At 33.4% G+C, this 11,987-nt stretch overlaps 1 protein-coding gene across 1 annotated transcript in view; it reads right to left on the bottom strand.

The window, feature by feature from the left end:
- Positions 1 to 4,316: 4,316 nt before the first annotated feature.
- LOC145327088 (uncharacterized) overlaps positions 4,317 to 11,987 on the bottom strand; it is a 21,810-nt gene continuing 14,139 nt past the window's right edge. The window contains exons 13-17 of the mRNA XM_080170610.1: positions 11,750 to 11,856; positions 10,460 to 10,516; positions 9,480 to 9,571; positions 9,066 to 9,159; positions 4,317 to 4,624 (exon numbers count right to left, since the gene is read on the bottom strand). Coding sequence (XP_080026736.1) covers positions 4,426 to 4,624; positions 9,066 to 9,159; positions 9,480 to 9,571; positions 10,460 to 10,516; positions 11,750 to 11,856 — 549 coding nt within the window. The 3' untranslated portion in view covers positions 4,317 to 4,425. The remainder of the gene's footprint in view (positions 4,625 to 9,065; positions 9,160 to 9,479; positions 9,572 to 10,459; positions 10,517 to 11,749; positions 11,857 to 11,987) is intronic.

The raw sequence follows: 11,987 nt of genomic DNA, 5'->3' as shown, positions 1-11,987 counted from the left end.
AACAAATATAATTATTTCCTAAACCCCATCTCCCTTAAAACTATTATTGAAAAGTCCTGCCTTTCCCATGTTTCACCCCCATTGTAAATTACTGTGCACGCCATAGTTTATATAAGTGTTACTAATGAAAGATATTGTCCAGGGTTTCGGATCCGGATCAGCATATTTTTGAGTCCAAGGATCCTTGGACTCAAAAAAATGCGGAAAAAATGGAAAAATCTACCTAAATTTATATAAAACCTCAGACATTCTCTTGATGAGAGCCAATCTTTAAGGTTTAGGTTCAGACTTGAAAATTAAAAGTATTTTTTGACTTCGAATTATAAATAAAATTTTTTTGAAAAATTTGGTGATTTTATTTTTATTGTCAAGGATCCGGAACCGGATCCAGATCCGCACTGACCAAATTTTGAGGATCCAGATCCGCATACAATCAATGCGGATCCGAAACCCTGATATTGTCTTTTTTTTACAGTTTAATTGCTAATTTTCTTTTTTTGCAGTATTATATTTAGATTATTATTCTTTAATATTTAATTAATAAATTTAAAATTTAATGTTATGTATGTAATTTCTTTTTATTTTGATGTTCGGGCTTTTATTACCACAAGTGGATTTGTTTTATGTACAGTATATCTTAAGTTATTCAATTTTTAATATTCTGTTGTTTTAAAGTGGTTTGTTTTTTAAAATTAATTGACATATCATGTAAGTAATTAACAACATCCATAAAAGCGAAGCACTGAAACGGTAGGACAAACGGACATGAACACTTATATAGTGTCATATCTGAATAATCAGAATATAAATGTATAAGAGTCGAAGCAAAATTGTAAGTAAATTTGTTGAAAAACAGGATAATGTTTATGGACATACTTACATATTTAGGACTTGATTATAGAGTTGCTTCGCTTATAACATTATACTTTGTTGTCCCAGGAATCAATATACCAAAAATCAGATCAATCAGATGATTAGATCACATAAAAAAGGTATATTGCTATAATAATCAAGTCCTAAAATGTAAGTATGTCCCTAAACAGTATCATGTACTTTAGCAACAAAATTACTTACAATTTTGTTTAGATTTTTGCAATAATATTCTGCTTATTCAGTTCTGACACTCTACAAGTGTTAATGTTTGTTTGTCCATCCATTTCAGAGCTTCGCTTTTATTTATGTTACCATCTTTGTTTATAATTACCAAAATAAGGTTTGTTTACAATTAATTCTATTTTTTATGCAAGGCAGATGTCAAAATTTTCCGTGCGCTTCGTGCATCCCTATGGAAAAACTTTAAACATGCACTTTTCCAACTTTGTATGTAAACAAATATGAATATTTTGTCTCCCATATATTTGAATAAGAATCCTATTTATCACTAAAAAGTTGTTTCTTATGATACAATATGTTATAGTTTCCTTGCAGCAAAGCTTTTCTACAAGTGGGCGGGGGAATACACTGTAAATGGGGTTATTCCTTGAAAGTTTAAAACTTTGTTCTACTATTAGTTAGCCATTAAGATTTTCTTGAGTTTGGGAGTTAAAATTAATCTTAAATATGATATTACCACCAATGTTTTGTTTATTTTGATTGTTAATATCTAATTATTTTGAATGAAAAAGCAAAGAATTATTAAACAAGAACGATTTCAGTCTTTAGAAGTATTTTTGTTTTACTCTTAAAAAAGAGAGATTTTGTGTCATTTCAGGACATATAGAAACGTGCAACTTATAGATTAGCATAGCTTCTAAAACATGACTATTAGGTACAATGATCATTTTTCTTGTATTTATTTGATTGCTTTTTACCTCAGTAGTTAATATCAAAGGTATATCTCCTTTTATCAACATTATGTTAATTTTAAGATATGATAAAATATGTTTTTATGTAAATATTGGAAATGTATAGTCAAAGATAATAGAAAAGATAAAAATACAGGTAAAAGATTTGGGTTAGCTTGCCTGGACAATTAAAAACCCTGATAGTAGTTCCAGCTATTTGTTTGATTAATGAAAATATTCTACTGTACCTACCTAGTATTTTTGTCAAAATAGAACGCAATCTATCTTATCAATTATTCCAAAATTATTAAATTCTATTTCTCCCTATTCTAATATCTATTACAATTATATAAAGTAACAGGATGAATTTTTCTTTTGCAGCGGAGCTTTTATAAGTCTTGGGAATATTAAAACTATTTTAGAGATGATAACTCCACCTCAAACAAGAAATCGCCACTCCTTAAATTTTCTTTTCATTTAAAAAGTAAATTGAAAAGCTGTTATGTTAAAATATATAAAATCAGGTAGCTAAAGGGATAAGACAATGGCTGATAAATTAATGTACATACCCAATGATACACAAAATTACCTCTTCTGTAGCGTAAAATTACAAGTTGAAGCGTATTAACTGAACACTCAACTTAATAAACCAACTAATCAAATTCACCTAAGTCCCCAAACTTGTTAAGCCAATGAATAAGAACACATTATCATAAAACTTTGGGGACTAGTGTAATATTAATTATCCGCTATCTCTGATTAAAGATGTTGAAGTAATAAAGTCAAGTCTATACTTGAAACCCAACATGAACCTGTATTTGAGAAATTGGTGCAGTAATAAAAAGAATTAGAATTATTAATCATCATACATCTACTATAATAAGTACTAGCGGCTACGCCCCTAGAGGCCTCTAGGGGCACTTGAGGAGGGGGAGTCAAATTTGATAACCCAATTTATTATTTTAGATTTTAAAAGAAAAAGTAGAAAAAATATTTTGGGGGGATGGAAATTTTTTTTTTTGGGGGGGGAAGGGGTGCCCGGTTCCCCCCATCATTTTTAATTTTAGTTAAAAAATGTTAAAAAAAAACTTTATTTTTAGGGGGGTCCCATCCCCCACGAAAATAGTTATAAACCTTCTCGGGACTTCTGAGAAGCTACCCTGTTAAGGAGTACCCGATCGGTTTAGCAGTTAGCGAGATCCTTCGGTACAAACACACAGACAAACATCTTGTTACTTTAGTATAAGGATTACACAGCTCAGGGATGTTATTTATCAAATCGTATTATAGGCAGCTTTCTGTAGATATTTAAAAGAAAACTTACTGTTCAATACATCAAGACAAACTATATCACTAATTTCAGAAATATTTAAATTTGGGATGGCAATCCGTCTAATTTTGAGACCGGATTCGGATTCTTACAAGAATCCGTCCAAAAATAAAACAGATTCTCCGCGGATTATTTTTTTGACGGATTCTAGCAATATTTTAAAAGTCTTTAAAAAAAATTAAGGGCTTAATTTATACCGGGTACTGGGAAGAATCTAAAGCTGCTTTTTTTTTCTCCATATTTTCTGATCTCTCCACTTGGTGGTGGTGTAGGTGGGGAGAGATTGGGGGGGGGGGGGGGGGTGAACTTTGCCTTCAAAAAGGGGGGGTTGAAAGAAAATCTCAAGACGCTAATTTTAGCCTAATTAAGATTCCAAATCCGCTATAAAAAACGGATTCCGGATTCAGATTGCCAACCCTAATTTCAACAACCAAAATAAACCTTTTTAAATATTAATTAAATTGTTAGCTTGTATTAGTATTAGGTATGATCATTGCTATTCTGTTCTGTTCTTTGATTACATTTTTGATAACGACATTCTATGCACTAGTCCCCAAAGTCTTTAAAATTAGCCAAAATAAGAAAAGTTGCATAGGTTCTAATACCCAAACCTAAATGAGGTCCATATTAGCACTCTTGATTGACAAAGGGTGAAGTAGGTTGCGGGTAAAATCCGTAAAGGTTGTGTGTTTTAAGTTAAAAACAGTAGTAGAACAAAAATTTATGTTAACTTTAAAAAAAATTTCAATAAGAAATACACATATTTAGTGAATATCCACGTATACTATAACCAACTGGCTACAACTGGCTATAATCCATTGATGCTGCTCTGCACTGTAAATGGAAATACCTTAAATATGTGTTTTGACGACGAGTTAAGGGGGGGGGGGGGGGTCGGATCTGACACTTTTGCGTGAACAGGGTGCATAGGCTTTGTCCTTGGAGTGAGAGGATAGGTTATTAAAGAAAAAAGTTTAGTTTTGGGGTGTATTATCCTTATATTTAAAATTTTTTTTGATAGGTCTCCAGGTTCAGGTGCTGCAGGCTGGAAGGTCACTTCTGGACAGGTAAAAACTGAAAATCACCTGAACCTGGAGACTTATAATATTTTTTTAAATATAAGGAAAAAACACCCCAAAACTAAAAATTCGACCCCCCCCCCCTTATAGAGTAGCAGCTACTGAATCTAAAATTTAGAAACATTTTTTAACAAAAAAAAACAAATGCTTTATTTGGATAAAAAATTTAGGAAAATATACAGAACTGAAGGTATAATTTACACAAACAAAAAAGATGTTGAAAAAAAACTGTTTATTTCTTCTTTTTCTGAATTTTTCCACTCTTCACTCCTTTAGGGGACTTATTGGCGGCTGCCGGGGACTTGGAGCTCCTGGATTTAGCCCTTTTACTTGCTTCTATCTTTTTTGTTAATTTAGCAGCCTTCTTCAGCTGCTTTTTAGACTTATTTTTCCTGGGAGCCTCATCTTCAGAAATTTCAGCTTCTTCTTTCCTAAAAATGGTTAAAACTCGTTAATATCAACAATATTTTAACGTTAAAACACAATTTCCACAAGTAAAGCCAAAGATCTTGACAATGGTTCATTGATTAAGAAATAATTGAATTCCTGAACTAAAGTATTATTTCCAGTATGGCTTCGAAACCTATTAATATCCTATGGATTAGAACCGGTTCTCAGCCATACGCCAAATCATGTTTTATTTTAACATCGAATTACAAAGTTTTATTAGCCAGGGCCAAGGTTTTGGATCCGCATTGATTTTTTGCGGATCCGGATCCTCCAAATTGGGTCAGTGCGGATCCGGATCCTTGACAATAAAAATAAAATCACCAAATTTTTCATAAATATTTATTCTTTAATTCGAAGTCAAAATTACTTTTAATTTTCAAGTCTGACCCTAAACCTTAAAGATTGGCTCTCATCAAGAGAATGTCTGAGATTTTATATAAATTTAGGTAGATTTTTCCATTTTTTCCGCATTTTTTCGAGTCCAAGGATCCGGATCCGGATCCGGATCCGCATTTTTTTACGGATCCGGATCCTTGGACCCAAAAATATGCGGATCCTTGCGGATCCGGATCCAAATCCGGATCCGAAACCCTGGCCAGGGCCTTTGCCACCTACGGGCTAACAAAACTGGTTTTCATCATATAATTTTTCATTTTAATATCCGCGGAAAGCTCTTTATAATACGATTCAAAGCATATTCTAACTAGAGAGAGAACCGAACAGAGAGCAGTTTAACAGACCACCATTACTATCAATATTCATTATTAACCCTGGTTGCGTAAAAAGGTAGATTGTTAAGTAGCTTCAATAATACAACACAACCCTTAATCCCAGACTCCTCTGAGGAGAGCGTCATTTGTTACAGTGCACATACGGGCAACCAGGGGATTTTATTCACCACCCCCAAATCAAGTTTTAATCATTCTATGAGTATTATTATATCCATATTACATCAGATTTCAAAGGAATCGTAAAATTACGCTTTTTAAGTAAGCTTTCTAATGCCTGGAAGTTAAGAAATGCAAAAAATGTCTTACAGAAAAAGGCATATTTTGTGTGTTTCACCAACAATTTTAAAAGTATTATAAAATCTCTTAGAATCAACGTAATTAGACAAAATAACTTTTGTTGAGTCATGCATTACATGTATATTGAGAATATAAAAGAAAAAAGCACAAATTGAAGATATTAGTCCTAAATAGTTCTAGTTGAAGTCAAGATTTTAATTTATTTTTGTTTGTTTTAAAATCAACATTTAAGTAGACAGTATCAGGAAACATGTTTTCACCGGGTGCCACCGGCTAAAAAAGCGATATTTGATTACCAAAAGACATATTATAATCGCCAGTACTGGTTTCATTTACCCCCCCGCGCCCCCGTAGGGGTTTTTAGCCTGCTTTCTGAAGGTGGGTGCACAAAAACTTTGTAAGAAAATGCTTTTAAAGGCTCGTTTAAAGTCAAAATTTAAGAACATAGTTGTTTTATTTCATTAAATCCCTACTTTATTTTACCTCTAAAGTATATGGGTTTTTTTCAAGTTTGATATTGCTGCGCTAATTTCTTAGATAATTCTTCCTGTCAAAGAACCCGAAATTAGAATCTTTAAAAGTGTTATATAATTACTTGCATGTTGCACCATATTTCCTCCAACTAAAACGAAATGGTCTTTCCAGCATGCTAATATAACAATATCCCCTCCCCTCATACTGGATGTAAGAACTGACCAATAAATGAGGACTAAATTAGCAACCTAAATTGACAACAAAATTTACCCATTTATAATATCCACGTATATTATGTCTATTATTTTAGAGTGTTTAGATAAAATGGAAATACTATAAAAGCTATTCAGTATGTAATTTACTATTAAATTTAAGCATTTGCTCTTTAATTGTCCATATTCGCAATTTATCACAGTAGATTTTTTGTGCTTTGTTACTTATGAATTGTATCATCCTTATTGTTTTCCTTAGAGGTTGAGATAGATAGATAGTTGGATGATGGATAGATGGATTGATAGATGGATAAATAGATGGATAGATAGATTGATATATAAATGAATAGATAGATGGATAGATAGATAGATGGATTTTGCAATTTACCACACTAAATAGATGGATAGATATCTGATTGTGACAGACTTTATTTATTCAGACTTTGAACTAATGATAATAATGAATATTTGTAAGTTCTATTGCACTAAATGGTGGGGGAGGGGCTAAGCCTAAATCAACACCTCTTTATGTTCGATGTTTTAATGTAACTAAATAATCGTTTCTAAGGATTATTATCATTATCAATGATCTAAAGGGATAAGACAAAGGTCAATATAATTGATGTACATTCCCAATTATATAACACAAAATTACTGCTTGTGTGGATAAAAATTAGTAGTCAAAACATTTTAACACACAACTGTAAATCTTTGGCGACTAGTGTTATAAACAGCCAAATGTCCCAAAGGTTAAGATAATATCCAAATAACGTGGTGTTCTTATAATTAATAGAAATTGGAATTAGCAAGTAGTGTTATGTGTCTGTCTATTGGTAATGCTTTGTTTTTAAATTATGTAATTACTTGGTCTTTATTTTAAAATCTGCAGTTTTATTTAGGAAGGGAGGGGACATTGGGCTGTTTATTACACTAGTCCCCAAAGTTTTAAAATAAAATTTTTATACTTTTTGGCCTAAAAACTTTAGGAAGTTATATTGATTTTTTATTGCTTGGTTCATTGAGTATAGTGTTGAAATATAATCACTAATTGTCATCTACAGAAATCAATTTCGTAACATAATTTGATGTATTAATATTATGTAGGTATATCCAATATACAATGATACATATATTAATTGGTCATTGTTCTGTCCCTTAGATCCCTGTATGTTAATTAACCCTTAACAGTTGGGCCCCTTGTCGCACATTTATCGTTCGGGGGGAGGGGGTTCTTTTTGCAGGTCCCCTGATTGATAATGAATTTCCGACTATAAGTGATTCAAAGTCAATTTTCGCTTACGTCGCTCTTTTATTCAACAACCTTTGTTTTTAGGTCCTTTTTTACTTAAAAATTTCAAATAGCTGTTATTTTCTTTTTTTGAAGCTACAAATACAATTTTTTCAGAATATGTTTATCTTTATGTAAATTTTATATTATAAATCTCAAAACATAAATTTTGGCGGCCGCAGCTGTACTTGGCAGCTGCCAGCCGCCGCAGTCGGCGGGTGGCGGGAAAACGGCGGCGGATCTTTAGGAAATTTTAATACGTTATGTAGACATACAAGAAAAGCTTAAATTTAAAATTTGAAGTCTCTAAGTCAAAAATTGCGGTCACAGGAGGCTTTTAAAGATTTCTAGAGACCTGGAGGATCAGGACCTTCAAGATCATACTTGGAACCTAAAATTGACTTGAATACCTATATTTTACATAAGGGTTTACTACTAGATGATATTTTAGTAAGATAAAAGGCTTTGTTTAAGTCAGAAAAAATGTTTTGCTTTTTATCTGGATGAACCTGTCAGGTTTGCTGGCATGCAGTGCCCGCCAGGCTGGAGATATTCAAAAAATTCCAACTCTCAGTTATGTGGCATAGCCATAGTTAAAAATTCACTCATTTATAGCCCTCTATCTTTCACACACAGAAAATATGATAGAAAAAACGGATGGGAGGAGGGGGGGGGGGAAATGACCCCCTCCCCCTAACCGTTAGGGTTTAATATACACAAACAGTAAACAAGAATCATAATTTCATTATAAATATAGATATTAGTTTATAAAAATTGATGTCAATCATGCCTACATTTATAATGGATTTATCATCACTGAACAAACTTGTAGCTGACTAAAATAAGGATTTCCCATCCACCTCCTTTACACCATCCCCTCCCCTTCTACCGAAATGAATTCCCAGGCCCCAACAACCCCTAATTTGACACTATGAACACTAAAATCGGACTAAAATTGACATAGATACACTTTAAAGGGCCCAAAAAGCTAGTGATAGAGTAGCTGCGCTACTGAAAAATTTTCGTATTGCTCTGATAAGTTGAGAAATGCATTCCCTGACCTCAAACATTCTAATTTGACATTTTGAACACGAAATTCGGACTCTAAATAATTAAATCCCCTTTTTGGCTGATATGCCCCAATGTGCAGTGCAGTGACTTAATCTGGGACACCTGCCATACTAAAACTCGGCGAGGTTGAGGTGATAACAAAGAGCTCTCAAAACACAGCGTGTCAAGTAATTGTAAGTGCTTGGTCTCCAGCTGTAGTGCTGTGGAGAGGCGAGTAGTATCAAAATTCAATATTGTTTTCTCATTTCATTGATTGAGCATAAATTGGGTCATTTTTTGTTAGTTTTTGACCTAAAATGTAGGGTTGATGTTGAAATCAATCAATCAACTATCAATATTATGTGGCTACCTTTTCATGAGGAGTTCATCATCTTCTCCTTCGGAGCCTTCTTCCTCAGATTCTACCATGTTCTCTACTTCTATATCATCATCTATCTCACTCTCTGAAATTATTTATGTTTTAACATATTTTTTACTTATAAAGACACCGCACGCACACACGTTGTCGCCAGGGGTTTATATTCTGCGCATGACTCTTTTTTCCCCTGTTACAAAATATCTAATTTCCGACCACCTTGCTCCACCCCCCCCCCCCCACCCTCCCTGTTGGTGAGAGAACAAGTAGGATTTTACTGATTTTTCAAATAATGATCCACTGGAGAATATACACCCCTGTTACACTTTCAATATAAAGAGTCCGCATAACTAATGCTGGCCTTTACCAAGGTGATCCTAATACTTTCTGATTGATTGCAAGAATTACCTTCTTCCTCACTCTCTTCATCTTCAAAATCCTCCACTTCACTTTCATCCTCTTCAACATCCTCTCCATTCTTCTTAGCCTCCTCCTTCAATCTAAGATTTTAACAAAATTAAAGAAGTCCAGAGAGAGAGAGAGAGAGAGAGAGAGAGAGAGAGAGAGAGAGAGAGAGAGAGAGAGAGAAGAGAGAGAAAGAGAGAGAAAGAGAGAGAAAGAGAGAGAAAGAGAGAGAAAGAGAGAGAAAGAAAGAGAGAGAAAGAGAGAGAAAGAGAGAGAAAGAGAGAAAGAGAGAGAGAGAGAGAGGGAGAGAGGGAGAGAGAGAGAGAGAGAGAGAGAGGGAAAAATGGCCTGTTTTTTACACTAGTGCCCAAAGTTCAAATATAACCTTTTCTCATTGGCTAAACATAAACAACTTTGGGGACTTGACTGAATTTTGATTGGTTGGCTCATTAAGTTAAGTGCTTTGCTCATAACATTATACTTTGTTGTCCCAGGAATCAATATACCAAAAATCAGATCAATCGGATAATTAGATCAAATAAAAATTTGTTGTTAGAAAAGTAAAAAATCAATATGTTTAAAATGGACGTACGGACATTCTGGTAATGATTACAGAGTTGCTACGCTTTCTAAATCGTACCTAACTACTACAGGAATCACCAGGCAAAGTTTGAAATCGATAGGACAATTCTAACATGCCTAAATTAACGAATACAAGCTATCTATCTCGGACGGACGGACCGACCCTAATTATAGAAAAGCTTCGCTTTTAAATACAGGTGCTATCCCGCAAAGTTAATGTCAAGCACGAATCCCCACATATAGTGTTTTCCCCTGTTAGATTACCAAGTTTCCAATATGAACTAATGAAAATTACGGCCTTCCTCCCTTTTTTAACATTTGTGAGGGTGGGGACTGGAGGTGGGTTGTACTTGTATCAACAAGGTACTTTGAGAGAAAGCAACACAATAAAAAAAACCTACTTTTTCATATTCTCTTCCTCCTGTCTCTCTATCTCCTCCTCTTCCTCTGCAATTTTCCTATAATAATGGATGTATTATTACTTGGATGTTGTAACAGATATTTATGTTCTATGATGAAGTGAACTCTGTAGCGGGCTAAAATAACGTTCTGCCCCATCCTTTACCCCCTGGCAGCTTCCCTCCTACTGGATAAACGGCCCAACCAATAAATGCCAGGGGAAATATTGTCGTAAAGGGAACTATTCACGAACGAGAGCAAGTGATTCTAAGCACCTTCCAGCATTGATCATTAGTATATTTTTAGTGAATATACTAGGTTTATGTTTAATATTTGGTTTATCAATTAAAAATTTTGATTTTGCTATGGTTTTATATGAAAAAAAAACTTTGAAATGTAAATACGTTTTTGATGCAATATCATCAAATGCTTTGTTGAGTTCAAAGGACAAAATAAAATAACAAGGCAGAAAAGCATTAAATGCTTTAAAATGCAAAAGTACTTTAATTAAACTGTTTACAACATTACAAGTTATTAACCCTTTTTCTAAATATACATTTTTTAATCAAAATAATATACTTTTGTGTCTAAGCTTTTAAGAAACAGTTTGAACTCATCAAACCATTTGATGATATTGCACCAAAATATGCTTTACTTTACAAAGTTTTTTTTCATACCTATAAAACCATGGTGAAACCTATTTTTTTAGTCGATAAACCAAATATTAACATAAAACTAGTATATTGACTAAAAAATACTATGGATCATTGCTGGAAGGTGCTTAGAATCATTTGCTCTCGTTCGAGGATAGTTCTCTTTAGGTTGCTAACATAGAACTCATTTATTGGTCAATTCGTTTATCCAGTTGGAGGGGAAGGGGGGGGGAATAAAAGGGGTGGATGTTAGATATCTTTACTTTAAGTTTCATTTTTGGGAAAGAAATGAAATATTTTAGTAGCAGGGGAAAAATATAATCTTGTTGTGCAGAATATAACACCTAGGTTTTTTTTTGGTAAAAAGCGTTAATAAAAAATACCGCAGTCAAGAATTTGAAATAAGATATTTATTTCAATTGAGATTTTTACAGCCTGATGCTACATAGTTATTTATCGCATCATATTACAGACAGCTTTAGGCAGATATTACATGAAAAATTATACGATTAAAAACAGTTTAAAAATGCCCGAGGGGCCGAAAGCCCAGGCTAACAAAACTGGTATTAATCTTATGATTTTTATTTTGATATTCGTGAAAATAGTGAGTAATACGATGCTATACATGATTATGATTACCTCATGTATTCAGTTTCCATCTCGTCAAGTTCAAGATCACTCTCATCCTCACTCTCTTCATCATTCTTCTTCTTCTTTTTCTTATCACCACTGCCACCAGCAGGGACCTAAGGGATATGACAATGACAGATAACTGGATGTACTTCCCTAATGATCAAAATAACCGCTTCTGTAGAAAATGCAATTATTTGTTGAAACGTCTGGACACTCAACTTGATGCACTCAATCAAAATACAAT

This window comes from Acartia tonsa, chromosome 8 (assembly GCF_053477335.1).
Source record: "Acartia tonsa isolate MP-2025a chromosome 8, ASM5347733v1, whole genome shotgun sequence".
Classification (NCBI taxonomy): domain Eukaryota; kingdom Metazoa; phylum Arthropoda; class Copepoda; order Calanoida; family Acartiidae; genus Acartia; species Acartia tonsa.
This window is presented reverse-complemented; position numbering and strand designations above follow the sequence as displayed.